At 40.3% G+C, this 26,900-nt stretch overlaps 1 protein-coding gene across 7 annotated transcripts in view; it reads left to right on the forward strand.

Moving 5' to 3' along the window:
* SYNE2 (spectrin repeat containing nuclear envelope protein 2) overlaps positions 1-26,900 on the forward strand; it is a 187,370-nt gene that overhangs the window by 13,260 nt on the left and 147,210 nt on the right. For all 7 annotated transcript variants that reach the window (XR_011809434.1, XM_072038197.1, XM_038179355.2 and 4 more), the window contains exons 2-14: positions 5,815-5,930; positions 16,530-16,591; positions 17,501-17,596; positions 17,863-17,940; positions 18,032-18,124; positions 19,385-19,566; positions 20,503-20,699; positions 21,178-21,275; positions 22,063-22,164; positions 22,897-23,034; positions 23,912-24,076; positions 25,683-25,795; positions 26,479-26,635. Coding sequence is in view for 6 of the 7 variants with exons in the window: in XM_072038197.1 (XP_071894298.1) it covers positions 5,852-5,930; positions 16,530-16,591; positions 17,501-17,596; positions 17,863-17,940; positions 18,032-18,124; positions 19,385-19,566; positions 20,503-20,699; positions 21,178-21,275; positions 22,063-22,164; positions 22,897-23,034; positions 23,912-24,076; positions 25,683-25,795; positions 26,479-26,635 (1,560 nt within the window). In the remaining variant the exon portion in view is untranslated. The remainder of the gene's footprint in view (positions 1-5,814; positions 5,931-16,529; positions 16,592-17,500; positions 17,597-17,862; positions 17,941-18,031; positions 18,125-19,384; positions 19,567-20,502; positions 20,700-21,177; positions 21,276-22,062; positions 22,165-22,896; positions 23,035-23,911; positions 24,077-25,682; positions 25,796-26,478; positions 26,636-26,900) is intronic.

Raw genomic sequence — 26,900 nt, forward strand, 5'->3', positions numbered from 1 at the left:
TGAAATGTGCATTTGTGTTTTAACTGTAGTTGCAGACGTGTTGAAAACAGCAGCAGTTTCACTGTAGAGGATTGCTCTGTTAAACTGCAATTTTATTAAAATATGGTGAAATCCTACTGTATCCTGTGATTGGAGTAGCTGAAGGATGAAATCTGTAATCCACACTGATCCAAACTGAAACATAAAGGCTATGAAATCCTTGCTAGTGAATCTACCAAAATCCATCTGAAGCGTTTTCCCCTCTTTCTTCTGAGACAAGCATGGTTTTATAAAGACTGATTAAGAAGAACATCTCTTAAGTCTCATTGGGACTTAAGTCTCACTGGAGACATGGTATATAAATCAGCATTGTCTATTCTCATGATGATCTCTGGAATTTAAGGCTGAGATATGATTATTTTCAGGTTAATTTCTTGAGATTTCCAGTCTGGTACCTCCTTGTAGGCTTCTTTGTCTCTCTGTCAGTGTGTCTATGTCTGTGTGTTAATACCCATTATATTTTTTTAATTGGCTGAATAATTTCAGCTGAATTTGAGAAACGAAGAGAGATTCCAAGGAAGTTAGGTTGAAATGATGCGATATGACTGTGCTGATCCAATTTCCATCAGTGTTCACAGGTGTCCATTGTGCAAGCAGCTGGAGAGGTAAGGGAAGAAGTTCCCTACCCTAACCCACTAGTGGAAAGCCTAGGTTTGAGTCTTGTAAGTGTCCTTGCCATGGGGAAAGCTTTTGTTGGTGATTGAACCGTTTGAGCTGCAGGTTGAGCTCAGGTGGACAAGAAATTGCTCCTTTGGAAAACCCCAGTTAAAAGGTTTTCCTCTGAGTAGGACATTTGTAACTCTCCTTTCTTGCGTGACTACTCGTGTGTCCGAGACTGGAGGAGCTCACACAACAGCTAAAGAGCAATTTATTTAAAGTTAATCAACAAGAAACAAATCAATTGGAAACGAGGTCCCAGCATTCCTGGAGCTGTCTCTTTGGCTCTGTGCTATTCACAGTTTATTTCATGGACTATCCCAAGGTATAAGCACTTAAACGCTTTCCTGTATTAACACCAGACTCTTCAGAAAGATGGAAAGACAAGGGCATTCTCTTCACCTTTTGGTTTTATCTCCCTGAAAAGTCATGTTTTCATTTGAAGGCATGCACTTTGTTTTCAGCACTATGGATACATATATTTCAGAGTTAATTGGTATTTCTTGGGACTGAAGGATTTGGTTTAGCTCTGCAGGTTCATCGAATTGTTATAAAACAATATAATCAACTAAAATATGAAGTAGAAAAGGTGATAGTTTGTAAAGCCTATGAAAAATGTTCCTATCCAATATTTTACAATTTTAAACTCTTTGGAGGTGGATGTGATATAGTTACACTTAACATGCTTTATTTGAATGAATTTCTGGGCAGGAGGGCAAAGGGACTAGCGTATTGTCCCTATGTAATCCCGTCTCAGACAATCTGCCCCTTGAACCTTTTAAAGAATACTAATCCTTGCAGGTATGTCCTCTAGCAGTGTATTCGTTTCCCTTCCAAAGCAGCTGCAGAGTCTTCTGCTGGGGCAGGGCAGGAATCGGAGGCAGGGTAAGATGTGTGTGCTGTTTTAGACGGTGAAAGGATGGTTTCAGGGCAGTGAAAGCTCTGCAGCTTTATAACCTGCACCGAGGATTTGTTGAGTGGATTTTTATGTTTAAAAAAACTAGGATGTGTAAGTCTATTCTGTTCGCTGGATAAAGAGGGAGGCCTTCGTTTGTCTTTAAAACAGAACAGGAGCATATGCTTTTTTTTTTTTTTTTTTTTCCATTTATGTGTATTCTATGATCATGTGCCATAATTTACTTGAAAGGAACCTCTGGAAGTCATCTGGTCCGACATCCCCTGCTCAATGTATTAATGCTTTAAACTTAAAATAGTTTCTTCTTTAAAACCTGAAAACTTTATTAACTTCTACCAATTTAATGTCCAGAGATCTGAATTGATATTGGGGCCCTATCACATTACGTTCCATATGAGGACATAAAAGGACGTAAAATCTACTGTGTGGTTGCTGTAGCTGGCAAGGGGTGAGGACAGAGGAGAAATGGTCACAGAAACGTTAAAACTACATATTTTTTTTTTCTGAAACTTCCATCAGTGCTGTTCATGGCTCTTGAAAATTCCTCTATGATAATAGGAAAAGATGCATGGCAGATCCCATTCCTTTTCTCTGGACTATTCTCCAAATGACTTCAATAGTATGCAAGGCAGGTGAACAAGATTTGGCTCTGCCTATGTCACCATCTCAGACCTGGATGCATTAAACATGTGTGTGTTTTTGCCACTGGTGATTTTGTGCTGCACTGAATGCCATTAAAAGAAAACCCTTAAGCAGTGTTTACTTGAAAATAAGGTTAAAAATGGGAATAAACTTGTGCTAAAGAGAAAGAGCACGTGTTGTAACTGATACTGAGTGCATGCTCCACAGCTGCAGGGGCTGGTTCACGGTTTTGGGACTTGCTTCTCGTTTATGCTGATGTGTCAGTGTCTGTGCTTCTAGTCCTATCACTCTTCCTTTACATGGGCACCCAATCTGAGTTATAACCTTATGTGGTGGTTTTACCCAGCAGGGCAGCCAAGCTCCACCACAGCCGCTCTCTCACTCCCCCTCCTCAAAGGCAAAGGGGGAGAAAATACGATGGAAGAGGTTCAAGGGTTGAGATAAAGATAAGGGAGATTGATCACCAGCTCTTGTCACGGGCAAAAAAGACTCAGCATAGGGAGATTAATGTAATTTATTGCCTATTACTAACAAGCTAGGGCAGTGAGAAACTAAAAACAAACTAAAGACCTTTCTCCCAACCACCTTCCACCTCCTCCCCCAGAATGGGGAATGGGGGCTGCAGTCAGTCCCTGATGCTTCGTCTCCACTGCTCCTTCATGGTCCCTCCCTGCCCCTGCTCCACATGGGGTCCCTCCCATGGGATGCCGTCCTTCCCAAACTCTTCAAGAACTGCTCCTACATGGCTTCATCCCACGGGGTCCATTCCCCAGGAGCAATCTGCTCCAGCACAGGTCCCCCACAGGCAGCAGCTCCCCCCAGCCCTCCTGCTCCTGCGTGGGCTCCTCTCCACGGGCTGCATCTCCGGCTCAGGGCCTGCTCCTGTGGGGGCTCTCCATGGGCCGCAGCCTCCTCCAGGCCACATCCACCTGCTCCACCGGGGGCTCCTCCACCCATGGGGGGGCTGCAGCGTGGAGATCTGCTCCGTGTGGGACCCATGGGTGCAGGGGGACAGCCTGCTCCACCAGGGGCCTCTCCACAGGCCGCAGGGGAACTGCTACTGCTCTGCAGCATTGGGTCCCTTTTGGAGCTGGCTGAAAGTGACCCATATCTAACATGGGGCAGCTTCTGGATTCTTGTCACAGAAGCTACCCCTGCAGCCCCCCGCAACCAAAACTTTGCTACATAAACCCAGAACACCTTAGGTCCAAATTCAGTCAAGCTCATTGCTTTCACATCTGGATTCATTGTTGCCCCGTATTTTCTATTTCTTATATATCTCTGAAGGTGATATATGTCACTGGAAAGTTCAAGGCACAGGGAATGCAGGTAACTGCCCGTGCCCTGGGAGCAAACAGCAACAGGTCTGCTGGTGTGGTTTGGATTTTGCTTACATACCCCCCCATTTGGCTCTTTCTGCTTCCTTAGTAGCCTTCCAGGTGGCAATCACAAAATCAAATTCAAGACGTACCGTGATAACCACAAAATACTGGGGCTGCCTGACATTTTGCATTTTTAGAATTTGTTTTTGTGTTGCTTGATCTTGAGAGGAAAAGGAAGGAGTTTCCCAGGAAAGATTGCATAGCCTTGGGCATAGGCAGTGCTGCTGGGAGAACTGGATTCTTGTCCAACACCTACCCTTGAGTTCATGTGAGATGCTAGCTCTGGCACTTACCCCCCAACTTCTATTAGTGGCAACTGACTGTGTTTTTTTCTGGTTGTCTCACTTGAAACTCATAGCTTGGGAACAGAAGGCTTCTGAGAGATCTCCATGACTGCAAGTACCAGTGTCCTGTCATAAAAGCAACCACTTCATGCTGTCCATTTCTGAACAATTCCAGTCTTAAAATCATGTAAGGCCTTTGTGGCAGTTGCATGTGTTGGGAGCCTTTGTTAGAACCCAGAATTTAATAATCTTCTTCCGATTTCCATCCTAACCTCAAGGCATGATTTATTTATACCGTTTTGTTCTTGTGCCTGCCAGAAATTAAGAAGTCCTTTACCTCCACTTCTTGCTAGGATCAGCAAGCCAAACTCTTCTAAACTACTTTTTCCTTTTCTCTGATTATCTAGATAGCTCCTGTATTTATCTACCCCCGCTAGATCTCCCCTTTCTGGTATCTAGTGGCTTGAATTTTACTCTTAAGTTAGTGATGACTTGCAGAAATGGTGTATCTGCAGTTGGAATCAGTATTTGTACATATGAAATAGTATCTATTTCACTGGAAAAACGGGGTCAAATTAGCAATTTTTTTCCCCTTTATTCTCTCTGTACCTTTGCTTGTCATTGATAAAATGTGGGCAATAACCCCCGATTCAGTAGGTGCTGTAAACGTGAATTGACTGATGTTTGTGAAGTGTGCAGATACTGTGGTGATGAATGCCACAGAGAATCTTGTGAGGAACTTAACAATCCTGTCATCAAAGCAGCTTTTGAATAAAGCACAAGGACGTGCATTGTTCAGGAAGAGGAAAACAAAGCATTGAATAGCTCCTCATTAAATGAGTGGTCTTCCTTCTGTGCAGGGAGTGAGGAAAAGTAGTACAAAGTGGAGTAACCAGAGACTGCATCGTGATTCATATATGCACAAGGGACTGAATGAAAATTTCACCGGCATTCTTTAATGTTGTATTTCTTTACTCATCTGTTCACACTCTGTATTTTGATGTATGAATGAATTGCTAGCATCTGGTGTATTAATCCTAGTTCTTCTGAAGGAAAGGGTACAGGTTTCTAGGTAACAAAGCTTGCTTAAGTTGAGTACTTATTTAATTTTCAGCTTTATTAATTTTTGAACTTGTTTAAAGTTCTTCATAAAAAAAGAGCCTCTAGTTCAGTATCCTGCAGTGGCAAATTGAACAATATTACTACTGCAGGAGCAGAAATAGTGTTAGACTTTTAAGAAAGTCAGGGCATATCATTCACACAAATTTCATTGGAGATAGGGAATGTATCAAGGAAGAGGAAAATAGAGGAGCTACAAAAAAGACTTCTTCATAGGGGATGAGAAGTAACAAAAGTCCCAGGTAGAATCAGCAGTTGTGATTCTCCACTTGTGTTAACTGCTTGCTGCTTTTTCATTTCAACTGAATCTGCAGATTCTGCTTTTTTTTTTTTTTTTCTCCATTCTGCGACAATCATTTGGGCAGGAAGAAAAGTACAAAGATTTGAAGAAAACCTTGGAGGTTTGTCAGCAGCAAATCTGCTGAAGGCACTGTGTGCCTGTGTCAATCTGGCTTTCTTAAAGAAAGAGACAGAGTTTGAATTCTCCTAATCATAGTGCTTTTGTTTTGATGGCTAGGTGCACTTAAGTCTGTGGTTTGTGCTGTGAAGTACTGCTGGCCCCCATCAAAAATAAAGTGAGCAAGCCAAGGGACAAAAACTTTGATTCATGTAGTAGGAACATTACAACACTATTACATGTGAGCTACAGAAACCGAGGGAAGAAAAGCCCAAACAAAACTCATGTCTCTGTGCATGCCTTATCTTTGATATCAGCAATTTTACTGTAAAACTGTAGTGGTTAATTAATCTATTTATTTATTTATTTAAATTTCAGTTTGGAAATTGAGTGAAGAATCTCCATAGGATTTAATATGGCAACAATGCAGTCATCTCCCTCAACAGAGGAGCAGGCTTCCTCCGAAATAGATGATCTCCATCTGTCGCTGCAAGGTAGGTTACTGTAGTTTCCTGTGCCATTTTAATGTGAGTTTTTGGTAAAACCTGTGACCATGCACAGGTTGAAGGAAATTCTGAGAAACCTGTTAAAATATAAAACTAGTGTTATGATTGGTGTAGTTTGTTCTTGTCAGTGTTTCTTTTCTGATGTTCCTGTTTGGTGAAAAACATTTCAGCTCAGAAATGAAAGATTACAGCTCTCGTAGTACTTTCTCATGGTAGTTTCAGAGCTGTTGCCTTTTTTGGTGCAGATGTTCTCACTGGTTCTTATGCTTTGTTACTCAGAATACATGTTACTGTAAACTGTTTTCAAGGGAATTGCCAGCATGAAAACATTTGTGGTATTTGATTAGTTTCCTTGTTTTCAATTTGCTGACAATTAGTTGGTTGCACTGAGCTGTCTTAATGAGGCTATTAACTACAGTACTATTTCGTTTAATTTCTTTTTGTTTTATTTATTTTTCAACCTTATTACTTTATCACATACACATGTAGAAAGATAGCTTGTAGCCAAAACAAGCAGAAAATTTTTGTGGCTTCTGAACAAATTTCTTACAGGTCAAAGTCTTTCATCATTCATCCTTATTTGCAATGAACTGTATCTTGTTTTCACTTGCTTTCACTTATTGACTGAGTGAAGCAAGCATTCGTGTAGTGATTTTTAATTGTTCTATTTTAATGGCAGCTACCTGTACAGTTAAGAGCTAATCAGTGCATTAGAGCTGGCCTATCGCATAGTCTTTCTGTATTTTCCTTAATCTTGTGTTTAATTTTATTCTATAAGAATTTCCTGGAAAGACTGATTTTGCTCTGAACGTACTCATGAAAATATTCATGGAGGTTTTATCGGGGAGTCTAGTCTAGGCAGCAGGATGAGCACTGCTGGAAAGCCTGTTTTCAATGTGTTTAAAGCCTGGTTGTTTTAGGATGGATGGGCAAAGTCATGTTTCCACAGAGCTATTTCCTTTTAGATCACTTTCAATGAAATGACTATAGTGCCTAGTTGAGAGTAAATATGCTTAAGACAGATGGTGCAAAAGAATATTCTTACAAGTCACTTACAATCCATATTTGCACTAATATTGTCATTGAAGCCATGTGTTTTGATGAGTGAGTGTTAACAGTGGTCTAAAGCCAAATGTCTTTAATGGTGAATATTCTTCCATTTGTTTTAGTGTTATGTTTTCTGAAAAGCATGCAAAAACTCCTAGCAGGAGCTAGACTGGCTGTAGCACCAAGCACAGACAGACACACATTTCTTGTGCCTGTCAATCTCGGCTTTTGGTAGTCATGAAATGTGTTAAAACTGTCCAGTTTTAAGGCAGCAGATAACAAATTAGTTACTTGGGATTTAAGACAAAAGTTTTATTTTGAAATTATTATGTTATTTTCTGAAAAGTCAGATACGTCGGGTGAAAGTAGCGTTTTTTGATCAATATCTAAATTAAAAGAGCCCTGCTTATTAAAATTGAAATGACTAAATAAAACTTCTATGCTGTAATAATTTGAGCTCCTAGACTATGCTGACGTGAACACAGTGCAAATCTGGAGCCAAGCTGTGTGTGCTTGGATGCTGGAGAGATCCCTTATAAGTGGCATAAGCAATTTTTCTAATTACTGAAGATGCAACAAACGGTGCAGACACATCTGTATCGAGCAGTGATGCTGCAGCATGTGTCTGGGTCAAACAGGCAAATGGAAGTGCAGCTGTGATGAAGCATAGAAAACATGTTCCCTGACACGATGTACAGAAACCATTAGTAAACCTACCTGCGGATCTATAGTAGAAAAGATCAGATAATAATAGGGTCACTCAATGAAAAGCTGGTTTTGTTTGTTTATTTGTTTGTGGTGTTTGTTTTGTTTTGTTTGTTTTGTTTTTTTTTTTTTACGTGATAAGAATCTTGGGATTAGATTTGTAAAGCAGACAGACTTCGATTACTGTAAATCGTCAGGTTCACCAGGACAAATGTTAGAGAAATGTCAGATTCATGAAAAGGCTGCTCTTACCTTGAAAAGCAGCTCACTTTGTGGGTGATTAAAGATGTTTGTAATACTGGTTATGGTCTGCTTCTCAAGCTGTTAGGTTATAGCTTGAGAGTATATTCATTGTTAATAGCATAACTGGAGTTATGTGTAAATAGTTGACACAGGAGAAAAAAGTAGGCATGAGATTTAGTCTGGATTGCTCTTATTTTATTCCACATTTAAGTTCTTCAATCTTCTATTATTTCTGAATGGCGTCTAGTTACTGTGTTACCATGTTTGTCTGGCACATTCAGTGGATCTTGTTCTAATTAACCCTTCAGTTTGATAATTGTGAAGTTACATGCCTAAAAAATGTAACAAAATGGTTAGCTTTTTTTTCCTACTGTATGTAAAACCAAACAGTTTGTTTAGATAAGATTTTACTGTGATTTAGGTCAAAATCTTCTGTGAGGAGACCTGTGCACTTTTGGGAAGAAAAGGAAGGAAAGGGGGGAAGAACCACCACCTTAAAATAATAAAGAGGTTACTTCTTAGTAGATCTAATTATTATACAAAGCCTATTAAATTAATGCCAGTGGCTTAAAATTGTACAAACCTGCTTTAGTGGGATTTCTGTTAGTGGGTTTTCAGGTAGAAGAGCGTTCAAGGATGAACATTCACTTTTTTAAATAGTGTACAATAAAGAAAGTCACTGGAACAGAAGTAAAAATGCACTTTTGTTCTTAATGCATCTTTCCAGCTAAATATTTAAGGAGATGTAATGAAGCTTTAAAAACAGGAAGAAAATAGGTGAAGGAATTATAGCAATATGGTTTCTAATGTTCCCAACTCTAGAGTTTTTCAAATGATGGTAGTTGCAAAATTATGAGGCTGAAGTAAGAGCAGCAAGAGTATAAACCTTTATATATGTATCTTTTAAGATTTATATGTAGCTCTTTTTTCCACTTTTCAAGATGATCTCAACAGCCAGAACAGAAACAATTACCCCCCCTTCCTCCTTGCCAAGAAAACTGAAATTGCATGATGTCAGGACTTGGGCTCCTTATTTTTTTCTGTTCTTTTTTTCCTTCCCTTTTTCCTAGATAATCAAATTAAATTAGAATAAGATCAATATAATTTGTGCCCTTTCCTCCAGCACCTTTCAGCTTTCTCCCAGTTTTCTGATGCAGCAGAACTTAGGGCAACTGCAAAGCTGTTTTGTGTCCTTTCACAGCCACCTAACGGTGCAGGCAAAAAGCTTGGAGCTGGACTTGCTCTGGGTGCCTTCTATGGGCAAATATTTAAGGGAAGGATTGCTCCTGCCAGGTAGGCTGCAAATGTTTTGGTGAACAGAGGATGCTTTCCAGAGAGATGCTCTTTTGTGGCATGTCTTTGGAACCTGAAGCCACGTTTTCTGCGGATACTGAGGGAGCAGGCAGGAGCTCAGGGGCTCGCTGACCATGAGCACAGGAGTAGTGCAGGAGTCCTGTCCTGTGTCTCCTTCCATAACTTCCCCCAAAGAGGTGTCTAGCTGGGTGCTCGGCCTTCTATAAATGGAAAAGGCTCAGTTGGGGTCCAAAATAGTTTTTAGCTACCTGAAATGAAGAGACACTTCTCCTTTGGTAAGTCCAAGGGGCTTTCGGCATTTTGAGAGCTGTTGGAGATATTTCACTGCTTGCTGACGAGCGTGAGCGTGGGGCTGCAGTGAGGGGACTGTGCAGCCACTCATGGGTGAGTGGCTACATCAGAAAGTGAGCAGGTTTGTTCTGCTCTGGAGCAGGAGATATTTTTTGCCTTCAGGATTTAAATCTGTTTACCCTGGGGACGATGCAACCTTCACCTTCCCTTCCATGCATGAATCCTTTCCCTTTCCTGCCTGGGACAGCAAACCCAGAAAAGGCCTAGGTGTGGCCTTTTCCACTGAGCCTGTGCAGAATGTTGTTTTCCATTTTCTTTGCACACTTGCTGAGCTAATTCAGACACAAGAGTGTGTGTTTAGCTCTCAGTCTGGGGCATGTACTTACTTGACTGTTTGATTAATTGCAGGGGTCTTAATTTTTTGCTCTGCTTATTGACCTGCGTGCACGTTACTGTTTGTAACCCAAAGGATAGCATAACAAAGTGGCTGGTGAGACTTTCTGAAGAATGTTTAATGAGATAAGTAAATTATGCTATTCTCATGCAGTTAGGTCATACCCATTAGGAATGATCAAAAATCCATTTTCTCTTCAACTGAAATTAAATGCTGTGATGTGTATGTATGGATTTTATTGTGGAACTTGGAGTAGATTTCACTTATCTCCGAGTAATTGACTTAAAGGAGGATATCTCTCTGAGGCACACTTAATTCTTCCAGAGGTCAGGGATAATAAGAATTCTTATCCAACCTTTTTTTTTTAATTTCATTCCAGCTTTATGCTTCATCTGTTGAGGCTGGTGAACACATTTGGTTGTTGCTTCTTGTTTTTTTAAAACAGAATGATCAAAAAAGTCCATGCTTATGGTTTGTCAAGGGTGACTTTTACAAATCAAAAAGCTCCCGTAGGAGCTGCACTGCAATTTACTTTGCAGTTAATGCCCGGGTGAGGAGCTGGTCTGCAGTTCCCGTAACTGCGCAGCGTCACGGCATGTGACGGGGCTGATGCCACTGGAGAGGCAGCCAACACATGAGACTGGCTTGAAAAAAAATCACTCGTGGGTATTATTTCTGTCTGTTTATCTTGCCTAATGAAAAAAAAAGTTGGGTAAATGTGTTCCCTGTTAGATACATTTCCATTTGTTAAAAGCATTGTTGGATGCATAACTGGTTAAAAACTGGCATTACAGTGACTAAGGAACGGGTCGCTTCTGAGGCACCACTATAGGATGCTGAAGGTCACTTACATTCAAGTCCCTGATCCACCTTGAGTTGTTCAAAAAAATGTTAGAAAAACCACTTAAGCCCTTATCTGTAGAGGTGTGTTGATATCTAAATGATGTGACTTATTTTCTTGAAGAATTTCACCTACAGCCCCCGCCTGTGCCCCCCAGTACTGCAGTGCCTCCCTTGGGGGCTGTTGTAGTAAACACAGCGGTGACTCAGAGCTGCTCCAGGATCCTGGCAGGGAGAGGAGCAAAAATATTTCAGAAAGCCAGGAGGACAATATGCAGTTCGAACAGGCTTCCTGAGTTAGCAACACTTTCGATAAACTGGATAATTTGCTTTCAAAAGGAAAAGGAGGTTGAAAGGAGATAGCATAGAAAGGAAAGGTCCTGCTTGCTGCACAGACACGTAGTAGTTAATTAGCTTATACAATATTTGGATTTGAAAAGACCCTTTTCTGTAGAAATATTTTCATCCCGTTCATTGGGCTTTGGATAAACCACTTAATCTTGAGGGGAAAAAAAAATACCGTGTTTGTTTTTAATTGCTTAACACCATGTTACAGAACATAAATGCTGGAAATAACTCCTTTTCCCCTGCTTTCCTGTCTGCTGTAAATAAGCTGTGTTACGGGCTGAAAGAGAAGAAACAATGTAATGGGCTGGGGGTGAATTCCTCACCCTCTCTCTCCCTACTGACAAATACGTAGCAGTCCTTCCGATAGTTCCTACCATTTACTCATGTACCTGCTGGATGTTTTAGATAAAGTAGGAGTGGTGTTTGGAAGGAGCTCTCCAAGTTATCCCTGCTGGCCATCCTCTAGCTTATTTTGCTGAATTGTAAGAGTGTGGAAATGGTTATTTTGGATGAAACTGAAATATATGCTCCAAAAAGATACCCCGGCTACCTATGGGCATTCAAGCTAGAGCTGGCTGAGTACAAACTTTCTTCCCCTGACACATGTGGGTACTCCAGCTTCTGACCACCTTCTGATCTCCTGCTCCAATTGAGCTGTACTGCTTGCTGCTGTGCATGTAGCCTTGGGTGACCTGAAGGGTGGAAGGAAGATGCAAAAATAGCATACACAAGTGGTAATTCCATCTGTCAAAACGCAGAGATGGGAGGGTGACAGACAGGGTTGTGTTCATTGATTTCAAATAATTGCTTGAGTTTAAAAGAAAAAAGGCCATGCAGTTGTGAATGGTTCACTGGCAGTGAGGTACCACTTCTTTATGATAGAAGAAAACCTCTTTGCTGTTTGTTGATGTTTTTTAACAGGCATGGATGGACAGGCTACATCTGCGCTGCCATGGTTTGCTTCCCCCAGCTTGCTGCTGAGGGAGAGGTAGCAGTTTCCCTGGAGCCATCTCCCAGGTCAGGAAAGAAGGCATGAAGGGCAGCTGTGGAGAGGAGGTTAATTTTAACTCTGGCTTTTCCGTATCAGTCTTAGAGGAAGGCTGAGAGCAAATCATGGCTGGTGACATTTCTGCCTCCTCTTCTTTTTCCTGGGTGAAATCAGCACTGCTGTGGTCCCTGCTGCAGTCCCTGTCATGTCCCATGCTCCAGCTCTTAACGATTAGCCTATTTTGTAGCACTGGCTGATAGCTTGTTACAGGATAAAATAGTCATTGTCCAGCAGAGCCTATTGATTTTCAGCTAGTCTATGTGACACACTTCTTCTATGTCATTCCTTTCTGAAGGGTTGTTCTGAAGATTAGCATTAAAATGTGGAGAGAAATGTGATAGACTTTGGATGTTTCCAGATTAGCAGGTTCGTATTTTGTTCTCTCAGATCTGCTTTGTGTCTTGGTGAGTTTTGGCCCAAAGTAAAGTAAATGATCAGGATTTTTTGATAGTTTTTCTGTTCTGGGTCACTGATATCTTGTAAACTAGGACAAGATAAAACCAAGGTCACTTAGAGTCCTATAAAAAGGCCTGACAAAGAATCCATTCATCCTCATAAAAATAAAAATCCGTATTAATTAACCACGTGGTACAGATAAGAATTTGAGACCTTGATTAAATCATTAGAGCCTCCGAGGAGTAAAGTCAGGGGTAGCTGGGAGGGGAAAATACACTCAGCCTGAAAATTGAAATAAAACTGCCTGCTGCTGTGCCAGAAACACATCTGTAATGAGCTGCGTTGTGTGGGCTAGATGGAAAGAGAGAGACTGCTGCACTGCCGTTGGGGGAGGTATTGGCAGGCGCTGAATTTTGTTATTGATTCATGTGGATATATATTTTTATTTGGTAGTAAAACAAGCCAGGCTTCAGCTGAGGCTGCCAGAAAGGCAGCTTGGTGTTTGAATTAAGCAGCAGCTGTGGGTTATGGGGGTGTAAGTTGCGCTTAGGTGTGTGCAGCAAAGTAAATGCTTTGTACTTTCGCCATGTGAGATGTTTGCCTGAGAGCCGCCCGTGTGAATCAACACTTGCAGTATCTGGCCCACGTGTTGTAATGCGTCTGCATGCTAACATGGAGAGATTCAACCAAAACAAGACCAAATATCCTCATCCTGATGGTCTTTCTACTACCAAACCCAAAAGCAAGTTCTGCAGATCAGTAGCAGCCTTTGGCAAGGGCTGCAGCTGGAGAGTCACTGACATCAGGCAAAGTATTTAATATTTGCTTTCTGCCCCTTTTCAAGTGCCAGAAATACCAGCCTTGCCTTCCTGATAAAACTGAGCGCAGCTACTCAATAATCACTCATTAGGTAATTGGAATGGCTCCTGCATGGGTATTCAAGTAGAGGGTGTGGTTGGGTCCTGTGCTAACACGAATGCACTGGCTCCCTGCTATTTATGTCCTGTAGGCTGGCATTGTGATACTGACTGGCCTGTGTGGCATGTTTGCAGTAACTTTCTGTTTTCCAAACAAAACTAAATTTTGAGATCACATTTTTATCCATGTCTTTAAGACTACCCTGATCTTATTGTTTGCCACCATGTCTGTGTAATTTAAAAAGAAGCATAAAACAGTTGAGCAAGCAGGGGAAATCGACTGCTTCACGCTCCCTCAGGACTGTGGTATTATAGATTAAAGGAGAAGTGTTAAAAGACCTGTCAGCTCTGAGATGCACAACAGCACTTGATGCGTATAATGCAGGAACGTTTTTCTTGCTGTTCGCCCACCTGGTGAGCCAGGAGGTCTTTGGGTCAGCTGGAAGGTTAGGAGCAGGACGCTGCCATCTTCTTAAGCAGCTCTCTCTGCTCTGCCAGCTGATGAAACTGTGAGTTCACATGTGGCGAGCCATACAGGCCGTCTTGGCTGATGTGAAGCCACCCAGGACTTGGGTTTGTCTTTGCCAAATTCCCTGAGCCTCATTAAACATGTAGTGCTTCCCTGTAAGTGGCATTTCATTTTTATGGTCGGAGCAGTGATGGGTTTTTTGTTTTTATTTTTCCCACAAGGTGCTTGATGTATTTTGTATATTTCACCCATCCTGGCCTACACAAATACACATATCTATTGCTGAGCAGTTTTGCACTTCTCTTATAATGTTAAACACCCCTTCATGTTATTTTTTTGTGCAAGAGCATGATTTTTGGGGGCAGAAGAGGCTGTTCAACCTCACCCGATCCCCCCAGATTAGTTTCTTCTTGCAAGCTGACTGCCTGCCCAGAGTCTCTTGTCGCCTGTCCGCCGCAGTGGGATGCGTTACCTCAGCGTTCCCCACCATTCACCAGTCCTCAGGGAGCTATGAAGTGAGGCTAGAGCTGCACCCAGGCCTGGCTTCACACCATGGTGAGACACATAATGTCCTCTTATGTCTCCCCAGCCAGGCAGTGGGCTGGCATCCCACCACCCATCAGCACTGTGCTGATTGCAGCTCCCAAAGCCCCATCCTCTGCTCCTGGCTGCCCAGAGCATCAGGGAGAGGCCTCGTGCTATCTGTCTGCTTTCCACCTCTCCCACCAGTCACTCCTTGCCTCCTCACTGCCTGAGGGAAAGGCTAGAGGCAAGCAGACAGGAGGGGCAGGAGCCATGCCTGGGGCAGCCATGTAGCCACACACAGAGGGACCAGGCCGGGCATCTGCCTCTGCAGGGGAAGGGGACACATGGGTGGGCTATGAGGCAGGCACAGGCTGAAGGTGGTGGCTTCAGCCTAAATATCAACTCCTGTACCAGTGTAAGCTTGCCCTCCCTCAGTTAATAGTCTATTTGATGTGCTTTGTAGTGTCTGTGTGAAACCAGTGCAGCCTTCTGGGTGTTTATTCACATGGTAAGGGGGAAGGGAAGAGGGAGGAGACGACCGCCCTTCTGCAGCTCCAGGCAGGTCCCTGGGGCAGGCAGTGCTTTTTGGCCTGCTTTTTGAGCAGCCAACCCTAATGCTTGCAGTCAAAGCTGATGCGGAAGGGAAAAAAAAAAAAAAAAAAAAGAGGTTGTGTTCACGCACAGAGCCGATGGAATGGACGTGCTGTGGGTTGTGCAGGCAGCAGGGCCTGTGCAGCTCCTGGCTTAGTGGTGAGGGTCGAAAGGCTGTCAGCTCTGTGGCAACACCCACCCTTACCTCGGGCTTGTGTGCTCACTGACAGCAGGGACTTATGCTTTTTGTGGTGACGGGGAAGGGCGTCTTTCTTGGGAGGGATCGTGTGATGGTCAGGATGTGACTGGAGACAGATGGGTGTGCTGGCTCTGGCTGGGATGGAGTTAACTTTCCCTGCAGCAGCCCATACAGTGCTGTGCTCTGCACTTGTAGCTAGAACAGCACTGGGATCACTCCAGTGTTGTGTCTACTGCTGCACAATATTAATTAAATCATCCTTATCTCAAACCTTGAGCTCTTTGTGTTGTATTTTCTCCCCCTTACTTTTTGAGGAGGAGGAGTGAGAGAGCGGCCGTGGTGGAACTCGGCTGCCCACCCGAGTAAAACCACCACATGGGGCTTGCCTGGTTGTGTGCTGCTCAGCCTTTGTGCTATCAGGGGAACGGGATGAGCAGCTTGATATCTGCGGCGAAGTGAAACCAGGCAAAGAAAGAGATTTTCTTTATCTCTGCCACCCACAAACCACAGAGAAAGGCTTCCCCCACTTCTGAATTGTAGCTTTGTGTGAGAAATGGTTTAAATATTCCAGTTTTTGAAACCACGGCTTAAATAATTTTTATCTCCCTTCACAACTGGTGGTATTTTTTTCACTGCATAACATCCTACAGGACCTGGGTGATGAGCTGGATCCCTGAGTGGCCTGGTCACACTCTGTACTCGAGGGAGGGCCTATTTCACTTTTTCACTATTTATTAGTGAAATAAATGCTGTTAGAGGGTAATTTTCCCAACAACATCCTAATATCTCTATCCATCCCTTCAGCTAGCCAAGACATCTCATTGTATGGCTTCACCTACAGATGTGCATGCATCACCTAACCCTAGCATCCCTCCTGGTCTCATCACCCAGCCCCATGCACACATTTTCTTGAGTTACAGGAACGGATGTTGTACTGATGATTGTTCTGAGTTTTTTAACAAGCAATTAGGAATGAATGGAGTTATTCTAGATGGATTACACTGTAGGATGATGTGTTCACACCACTGTTTGCATTTGCTGGGATTTTTGCTGCATCCAGTAGTCGCTGATGGTTGCAGAGATGCTTGTGTTACCATCTCTGCAAACAAGGAAATGTCACTAGGAAAATAAGAGTTGAGGAAAACTAATACTAAACTGTATCTAGTGTCATATCTGGAAGAAGAGGTCTTAGATTTTTTGAAAAAGAAAAACAAATATATATTTTTTAACTAACCATTGTTTCTTCTCTTTTTTCCCCAGTGCAACGAGAGTGTACTCAGAAGAAAACCTTCACTACCTGGATAAATTCAATATTGTCAAAGGTAAGAATGGTGTTCTTCAGCAAAGACATGCTTTTTGCCTTTTTGTTTAAGATGTGCTCTGTGGAGATTGACATTTTTTTGGAATAAACAAAATTAATTAAAGATTTTAGGTAGTGTCTGGAAAAATAAATTCCTGGAAAGTATTTGTTTAATAGGTGTTACATTGGTAGTAATCCAAAGAGGTTTTTAAGAGAGAATTTGTAAGTAGATGACAGTATCTTTCTCACTGGGTAGAAACATTTTGCTAGATTGTGGCACATGTCTCAGCATTTTATGAGGTTCTATATTTATGATTAGTTTTACTGTGTTTAGAGAAGTATTTTTCTCTTATGCAATCCAAGAACATGAGTTTAATGGGACTAGTATTTATTAAGACAGATGGCCTAGTAGTGTAGGTATATTCACAAAGCAGTTTGAGCAGCATATGTTGGGTCTCTGACTTGTTCAGGTAAAAAGTCCTGTTTTGATTCCTACTTGAGCAGAAGCCATTGAGCGCACGATAGGTTTATGTTGTTTTCAAGTGGGTGAAAAGAGTGAGGATTTAGTTAGTATGCACTATAGTCAAATTTGTACTTGGGGTACATTGATTAGGAAGTCAAAAAATGAATTAACTGGTTTTTGCAACATACCTCCTCAAAAACATAATAAATACTGGAAAATAAGGCCTAATATAACCCTTAGAAAACTCAGAGACAGGGCAAGAGAAAATAAGAAACGAATGTAATAGTGGGTTAGAATGAGCAGGATATAGCTGATTAGATGCAGGATTTATATTTCAGTTTATTGTGAACAAAAAGATGATAACAATATTATTTTAACTCTAAAGTAGAACAATCTGCTGTGTTCTATAGTGTGGTGAATTCAAAATGGCTAAAGATAGTGTGATCAGTAATGAAATTTATTTTGCAGCATACACCTCCTTCTGTTATCTCAGACCTGTATACAGACATACAGCAAGGACATATGCTTTTGAATCTGTTGGAAGTTCTTTCAGGTCAACATCTGGTAAGGCAGAACAATACAAATATTAACTCAATACTTCATCAAACCCAGAAGAGAATTTTGGATATGCTAAGTTGTGAGATCATGAGTGATCCCTCTGGAGTCACAGAACTATTTGCAAGTAACTTAATCTTACATCATAGACACTGAAACACAGTGAAAGAAGTTATTCTAATCATTCATAAATCACTTCAAGACTTTCCTTATCAAAATGAAAATAAAATGAGTTTTTACTGCTGAGATTGTAACAAAATCTTTTTGCTTCACAGCCACGGGAAAAAGGATTTAATACCTTTCAGTGCAGAAGCAACATAGAAAATGCCTTGACATTTTTAAGGAGCAAATCAGTGAGTATTAACTTAAAAATTCACAAGTAAAGACCGCTTAGCTGGTGGAACATTTTCTTTGTTAACAATGGTCCTTTTTTTTCCCCACTAGCTCAAGCTCATAAATATTCATGTTGCTGACATTATTGAAGGAAAACCTTCCATTGTGCTTGGCCTAATTTGGACAATTATATTTCATTTTCATGTAAGTATTTCAGCAGTGTAAGGGAATATTTCAGTAGAGGGAAAGAGCACAAAAATGTGTTGACATACATGGTTGCCCAAACAGATGAATTAGTACAAAGCAGATTATTTTCTGACATCTTGAAGTGACAACTCAGAGAAGAGATGCACCAGTGCATCTTGCCTGTGTCTCTGAGTGGTTTCTCCAATGCAATGACAACGTTACAGCTTGATGAACAACATCTAATTGAAAATGGTAGCATGCATAGGTTTTTTTCAATAACTAGTTGAAAAATGGGCTAAACTTTGCCTAATATGTCTAAGGCCTGTAATGATTAAGCTCTAAATAGAACACCAAATAGAGCAAGTAGTGCAAAGTGGTTCACATCCATCTCCCTCAGGGGCAGACCCCTCTTCATTCAGTGTTGGCTGTGCTCACAATTTTTGCTATTGTAATTCTTGCTATTTGTTTTTTTCAGCACTAGGTACCTGAAATAATATGAAAGCTGTTGTAGTGATGTTTCTTACATAAGATACTGCACATGCATCTTGTGTGGCATGAAGTTATGGGGTGGAGGGGGTGTTTGAAAGCACAAGGCCTTGCTGGAGTCCTGTTGTAGAACTGTAGAGAATGACGGAGCCAAACTATCTGCTAGCAAGAGCCCCACAGTGAATTAACATGGGTGCACTGGGGATGAGCTGGTGACAGGGGCTCAGGAAGGAGTCAAGAAGCAAAGTTATTTGACTGTAGCCCTCATTTTTCTTGGTAAGGGTACTTTGGTGCTTGTGGTTCTTGTGGTGCACATGGCTGTATGCATTATCTTTTTACGTAAGCCAAGCCTCTTTAACCAACTGTAGATCTCTGAGGCCCATTGATTAGCTTTTCCTGCACTCTGAGTGAGCAGGCAAAATCTCAACATGCCTAGTACAAGGCATGACAGCACAAAGCACAGCTACCAAGGGCTGCTTTCACTGGTGGAAGTAGGAAAGTGCACTTACTGAGGAGGTGCCTTGATGCCAGTGCTGGTACCTGCATTATCCCATGGATGTCTTGGGTGAATATTTCCTGCCGAAAAAATCAGCTAATGATTCAGCACGAAATAATTCATCTTGAACAGATAAAATTTGGCAATGGTTGGGAAACCTGATGTGAGCTCTGGGGGCAGAGGACTGCTATTAGTGTTGTAATTGAGTCCTTTCTAATTCTCTGTGGTTTTCTGCCGTTGCTGTCTTGATAAGTTTTCACTGAAACCTGATTAAACTCTCCCATCATCCCTGATAGATTGAAGAACTTGCCAGGACACTTGCTTGCACTTACAATCAGCCTTCTCTTGATTGTTCAAGTACTGTTGACTCTTCTCCAAAGGCAAGCAGATCAGCTAAAAAAAGTGCTAAAATTAAGGAACGGTGGAAGATCTCTGCTACAAAGGCACTTTTGTTGTGGGCAAAAGATCAGTGTTCACTGTAAGTTCCATCCAAGTCTTACAAATAGTGTGTCACGTTTTGTGTTCATTACTTTTCTCTAAATGTGGTATTTTTCCTTACCTTTTTTTTTTTTTAACATTACTTAGTGACAGCTTAGCAGAAAATACTTTCAAATTTGTATGATGCTATCAGCACTTTTAGAGTCAATCAGGCCCTAAATGTTTTGACATGAGCCCGTTAAGTATAATCAAGTGAGGCTAATCCTACTAATAAAACACCACAATGTAAATTGGTTTGTTTCACTTTTCTCTTTTAGGGACTTACAGTTTCCTGTGTGATAAGTCTAGCAGAATGCTTACATGATTTGTTAGTTTTAATCCTTTTGGTTGGCATTGGTTAACAAACTTTCAATAATTATATTTTTTAAAAATGGAAATTGTAGCATTTCTAGGATTCCCACATCTGATGTGGAACGTGAGACAAACGGAATTACAAACATTCTGTCAAAACACTGCAGGATTGCCAAGAAGGATTTTAGTGAGCATAAGAACATCACATCTATTGCAGCAACTTCAGTGCTTTGCTTATTCTTCCATTGTGTAGAATACGTTGTAGATTATAGAATGTGTAGACAGTGAGAGCAAAGGTGATATTCAGAAAGAATATTGGAAATGCAATGTAGGATAGAAACACTGTAATTCTGCCAAAAAAAGTAATGTATATATTTTCTTTTTTATGTACTATATATATATAAACTACACACACACACATATATATGGTTGCAGTGATTGGTAGTACTGTCTGTATTGTTTTCTGACCCAACTTCTGCAGAAATTTTGTGCCAAGTTTCTAAGTAACTCCTTTTTTTTGTTTTGTACCTTATTTTAACAAATTTATGGTGTATTTCTAAATTTGTACACAGGACATCTGAGTAAACTTGTTGTGACATTTTGTTTCTAATTGTTTTTGGAATAGGCATGGTTCTATCAGTGTGACTGACTTCAAGTCAAGTTGGAGAAGCGGACTGCCTTTTTTAGCCATCATCAATGCTTTAAGACCAGGTCTAGTTGATTTGGAGAAGGCAAAAGCCAGAAGTAATAGGGAAAACCTGGATGAGGCTTTCAGAATTGCAGAATTGGAGCTCAATATTCCACGGCTTCTTGAACCTGAAGGTAAGTGATCTGTTTTTTTATGTCTTTGCTGTAAGGAGTGAGATTAACATAATCCTGCCTGTGTTGACTTTTAATAGAGGAAAAAGTAAGCCTCTGTTCAAGTTTGAAATGAAACATTGATCGTTGCCATAATACTCTAACTCTAATGTGGTTCTTTATTATATAATTTAAACTATGCTTAGGATTTTTAGGATATTTGAATTGGCACCATACACTGGAATAATATGTTGAAGAAAGAATATAAAACTTTCCCATTCAAAGGAGAAACTTGTTCATTAGCTCATTATGTTATATTGAAGTATTCCCAAGGAAAAAATGTTCATTACATATTAATTTCTGTCAGTGGTATATTAACTGAGCTACTGCAAAATAAACATGTTTATGGTAATGTGTTTTAATAACTGCAATATAGTGTGTAATTATGTGATCAAGTCTAGAGGGCTGCATAATTATGTAAATGGCATATTGACTCTTGTAGATATTGACATTATGAATCCGGATGAAAAATCAATCATGACGTATGTGGCTCAGTTTTTGCAGTACTCCAGAAATATGCCGGAGACTGAAGACATGCAGGTATGCTGTGAGGTTTATCACTGAGGCATTTTTTAATTAATGTGCATCGCAAATGCCAAGAATAGTGGTACTTTTTTGTTGCCCAGCTTCTAACATGACTCAGTAACTGTTGTCCTTCATGGTTGGATCCTCTGATTTAGCCACTGACAGGGCAGAATTGGCTTGAACCTTCTGATGCTCCTGTATGGTAGCTATCACTCAGTGTGATAGATTTTTGATGATACTGATGGAAATGCTGTGCAGGCTGTTTTTTGTTTTTCTTTTTTTTCTTTTTTTTTTTCATTTAATTATTGAAGAGGACATTTTTAAGCCTGGCTGTCTTTGTGTGTGCTCTCAAGTGTGTATGCAAGTACTGGGGAGGAGAAAGACAGATTTACAAATGTACAGAACAACCAGCTTTAAATTTAATAGCTGAGAGCTGACAGAAGTCATCACTCACAGACTATGCTGATTGGAAAAACAAGATGCTTGTTCTCTATATATTCCTATTAGAATTTATATACTAATTGCCTATTCACATATTTTCATACCGATAATCTCCTTTCAACAGGACTACAATCAGTCTCTTCTTTTATTTAAGATGCCTTCATATATCCAGAAGCCAAGTTTAAGACTTTGATCTTTTTCTATAATAGTGGCTGACCCAAAGCTCGTTAGGGTCCCCAGGAAATATTATTTGTTTCTCATTAGCTTTGAATACTCAGTATGTGTTATTTTATGGCACAATGTGAATTAAAAAACAAGGCTTGCAAAATGGAAACATTAAATTTTCTGCTCTAATTACTAGGGAAAATTAACGGAGGCTGTGAGCTGGTTGGCTGCGCAAGGGAAGAAGTTAACAAAGTTGCTGATGGACACAGAGAATGAAACACATTACCAGAAGTACAAAGTAAGTTGCATTTAGTATTTAACTGATTTTGCAAAAATACATTTAAAAAATATTCCCAGAAACATAAACTCTTTTATCTTTCATTGCCTAAGCCTAAATTTTAAATAAACTTTTTAACAAGAGTTGGAAACCTGACAATGAATTTGGTAAATGCTCTCAAATGATAGAGTGGAGGATAGGATAATTATTTCTCTTAGAAAACAGATATATGCTTTATGTTTTTTGAGCAAAGACAGGGTTTTCGAAGAGAGTACAGTAAAGTCTAATTAATTAAAAGACATAGTTCAAGACTTGGACACGATTCAAACTCCTAGGCCCTTCTCAGAGTCAGCTTCTCTGTTTCTGTGATAACAAAAATGGCAGGTTTTCCCAGCTAATGAAACAGAGAATTACTACAAATGCTAGCTATAGATTGTACCTGAAGTAAAATGTCCTTTGGTTTATATTGTAGTCAGAGTTTGTAATAAAATTGTCTGCAGGAGACCGTTAAGGGAGGAATTTTCTCTTTCTCTTGGTGGGAGAGGAGATCCAGGTCCTGATGGCACTGACATGATGTTAAACACAAATTTTGCTAGTGAATGGCACCTATACTTTCAGACCTTGCCTTTTACTCTTGCCTTTCCATGCATCACAACCTTTGATGTTAATGGAATTTATACTAATATGTTCAAAGCCAGTACTTGGCTTCATGAGTTTCAATCTAAGTCTTCTTCTATGAATTACTACTCCTAGGAAATGATGTCATTTATGGAGGCATTTAACCAAGAAAAAAAAGCGTTCCTGCCCCTGTTGTCATCAAAAAGAAGTGAAGCTGAGCTGAGTGAAGGCCAGCAACAGATGAGAGAAGAGTGGAGTAAACTGGTTGCTCAGGTCAGAGGCATTTCTAGCTCACCTTGTTACCAATGTGAACGAATTTGGTGAAGAAGCCTAAGTTTACCCCAGGAATATGCACAGGGAGAAGTGGGGAGGTGATACTTTATTTACACTGGTAAAAACAATATTGACCCTGAACCTGAAGCTCTGACAAGCTAAGAGATGTACAGTGACCAAGAGGAGTAAGAAGGAGGCTGTGTATTACCCTTCTGCCTCCTGAGCATCAGGACTGTGAGAGGTCTGCAAAAAATGGCATGCGATTATTTCTGAGCAGTCTTCAGATCAAAGGTTTGGGCCTGTTTATGCTTAAAAGATTCTTTTGGGACATAATTATGGCTTAGATAATGATGCAGCCAGGAGAAATGTGATAATACCCTCTTCCCCATGGCATGGGAAATGATACAGTTAGATCTGGTTGGCCAGTGCTTTTCAATGAGGTTGGCTGTGTTGCCTCCATCTGTTGCAACTGGGGATACATTGGGGTCTTGCTGGTAATTGCTCTTTATGGATGTTCATCTGTCAGTCCCCAGGATAGAAAGCTGTCCAGAGCATCCCTTGTTCCCCTCACTTCGCAAGTAATTTACTGTACATCTCTGTTGCCAGGCCTTGAGCTGGCCACCAGCTGAGGAGAATAACTCTAAGTTCTCTGTAGTGTTACAGAGATGACAGGCTGGGGAGAAAACGTGGGTCTCAGGTGAACATAGCTGATTGGCAGCTGACTCGGCTGGAAGCTCCTTTTCTGAACGGTGACAGATTTTTTTGCTTTTGTTTTCTGGGGTGTCTAAAGCATCAGCTTACAGAACATAGGTCTGTATATTGGGGACGGGGAAGAAAATAATGGTGACAAATCTAATCGCTTGTTTTCCTTTTAAAGATTAATGAATGGAAAGCAGAGCTGGACCAGATGTTGCCTCCACCTCTGGATGGCATTGAGGCCTGGCTTCAGGAGGTAGAACATCTGCAAGCAGAAGATTTGCCTGATTTGCAGGACCCATTTAAAGCAATGTCTCTCTTCAGAGAAATAATTGTGATATTTAAGGTAAGCTGCTCACAAAGGAGTATTCTGCTTCAGTCTGACCTACCAAAGCACTTGTTATGGAATTGCTGTTTGACATTTTAGGAAGTAGTATAGGTATGTTTATCTTCTGAAGATGAAAAGCCCTTCTGAAGATCTCTTTGATTTTGATGAGTTTATTTAAATAATTGCATAGGTCTATAAGGAAGTTTTCTGACTTCACTGGAGTGAGATTAAAATTGAATGCTAACTGAATGAATAAATCATGGCATTCTTTTTATGTGGCTCCTGCAACTTGTTTGTTAAGTAATAAGACAGGGTAATTGCATCCTTATCTTTAAATCTATGCTTAATACATATCTATTCAGGAAAGCACTTGGGCTCAGGGTTACATTCCACTGAGTTCACACAGCTTATGTATTTAAAGTTAAGTATTTGCTGAATCACTCTGTTACTCCATTCAAAGCAATGGGAGGTATTCTGATACCTCAGTATCGTGCAAGTTATTTATTTTGATCTTGAAATCTTTACACTGATAATATTTTAAATGTCCTTTAGAGTTTGAAAACTTTAAAAAGCATAGGTGTGTCAATGCCTGGTTGATCATTGTGGTTCTGTACTTGTTTTTGTATGAACAAGGGTGAGTTGGATGTTTTTGTGACATGTCATTGATATGGTTTTGAAAGAATGGGATCTAGAGGGTCTTGTGAGTGGCTTGATAACACCACTCTTTTGTACTGTTGCTAGTTAGTTCCTGGTATGAGAGGTGGCTTTTCTACTGATAATGGCTTTGCCAAATGTTAGCCATTTGATCTAAGGTTTTTGTTTTCAGAATAAGCAGTTAAAGCATTTATAAGAATGAGACAGAGGAAGATGTTGGCTTAGGATTTTCTTTTTCCCCCCCCATTGTACATGGAGATAAAATCATTATTTTTTTTAAGAAGAAGAAGCCCACGATACTTAATTTCTGTTAAATCTGTTTTGATGGAACGGGAAGACATTCTGCTGAGAGTTTTTTCCTTCTGCTTCCTTGAAACCAGTCTTATTATGGCTCATATATGGGTCTTGTGGCTACAGTGGTGTTTCATGATGCAAATTGTACTTTCTCTCAAAATTCTGGATATTACCCACCAATGCTCACAACTAATTAATGTGACATGTTATCAGCATGTTATTAAATGGAATCTATTGGACATTCAAATAAAGCATTAAACAATTGTGACATAATAAATTTATTCACCAGGTTTTGCTGTCAGTATTTGCCATCACATAGCAAAGAATGACAATATCCTGAAACTGTTAAAATGACTTATTTTTGTTCTAAATATGGTAGTAAAAGTGGGGAAAAAAAAAGATAGCATAGGTAGAATAGTTCCACTTTCCTTATATTTAACTAGATGCCCAGGGATAGGAGAAATTATGCTTTGCTGTAAATATCCACTTTAGAAGTGGAAGAGATAAATACTTTCATTGCGCTTTAATGAATAACGGCACTGAAAGATTGCCTTGTGCTGACTGGTTCTTAATAGCTCTTACTCCAATGGCAGGTGACTTGCAGAGTCAAACAAGGTTCAATGCTAGGTGACTCTAGCATTGAAATGAATGACTTACTATTTCCCTTTCTCCCCAGGGCTTGATGGATTGTTTTGATTCTCACTTGGACACCCTTCAATCATTTGAGAATAAAGATGAGAAGAATATGCTGCTGGTAGTTCCTGAAAAGCTAGAGGAAATGAAAAGAAGGTTATGAGCCTCAAATTCCCTCTACTTTGACTATATTGTGGTCTAGTTCTGCAAATGACTTCCTCTTTTATTCTGAACAAAGCACATAATTTATCCGTGCCTTGAAGAAAAAGAGCATTTTCCATTTAAGCACAGATTGACTGGCATGCAGAGCAGACAGGTCCAGTCATTGGTCCAATGAAAGTCTTAATTATGCGTGCAAAATAAAGGTCATTAGCAGGAGGTTTTCAGGTGCCCTGTGCAACTGTGGGTAGGAAGCACAAATATTTTGAATATGAAGATTTTTCTGTGGGTGGGAATTCTCTGTCCAATTTTAATTTTCCACCTTTTAAAATCACTGAGATTTACAGGTTGTACAACCCTATTAAGATATTGGGGGATTTTCTAAAAAATTACTAGTGAATCTGTATCTGTAGTCTGAGATCCTCTGACATATAGATAGCAGATGCACCTTTTCTTACCATTTAAGATTTTCCATAAATTTAGCAGTCAATATTGACTCAAAAGTGCTGCTACTTAAAAAAAAGTGAATTGTTATCTTAAAATTTTACTCCCACCATAAGAAAAAAGATGCTTATATATAATCTATGTAATTCAGAGTTTTTAGGCTAAAACCCCTATACATTAATGCCTTCTACATCTAATGATTTGAGTCAACTTTTGGAACATTTCACTGTTTGCAGACTCAACAATACGTGTTTCACAAACTCCAACACCCTTCTTGAATATCACTATGGACTGTGCTCAGCTATTGCCAATGAGGTGATGTTAAAGCTAAATATCTGGGACATAAAATATGGGACGAAAGAGTCTGTGGAATCACTGCTAGAAAATTGGAATGTAAGTTTAAAATAATACATATTTCATAATCACACCCTGACAATATTTCCTCTTCTATCTATTCTCTTTGATTTAAACATGTGTCTATCCTCATATGAAGATACTGTGAAAGTTAGCAGAAGCATGGTAGGTTTCTGAGTTCTGGAACTTAGACAAAGGAGGGTGAATAGATTCCATAGAAGCTGTCTTTCCCTTTGTGTCCTCCAGTTTTGCTCTGAACATTCATTCTTTCTTCAGTTTAGAGAATAGATACAACTGTGACTAA

This window comes from Anas platyrhynchos, chromosome 5 (assembly GCF_047663525.1).
Source record: "Anas platyrhynchos isolate ZD024472 breed Pekin duck chromosome 5, IASCAAS_PekinDuck_T2T, whole genome shotgun sequence".
NCBI classification, from domain to species: Eukaryota; Metazoa; Chordata; class Aves; order Anseriformes; family Anatidae; genus Anas; species Anas platyrhynchos.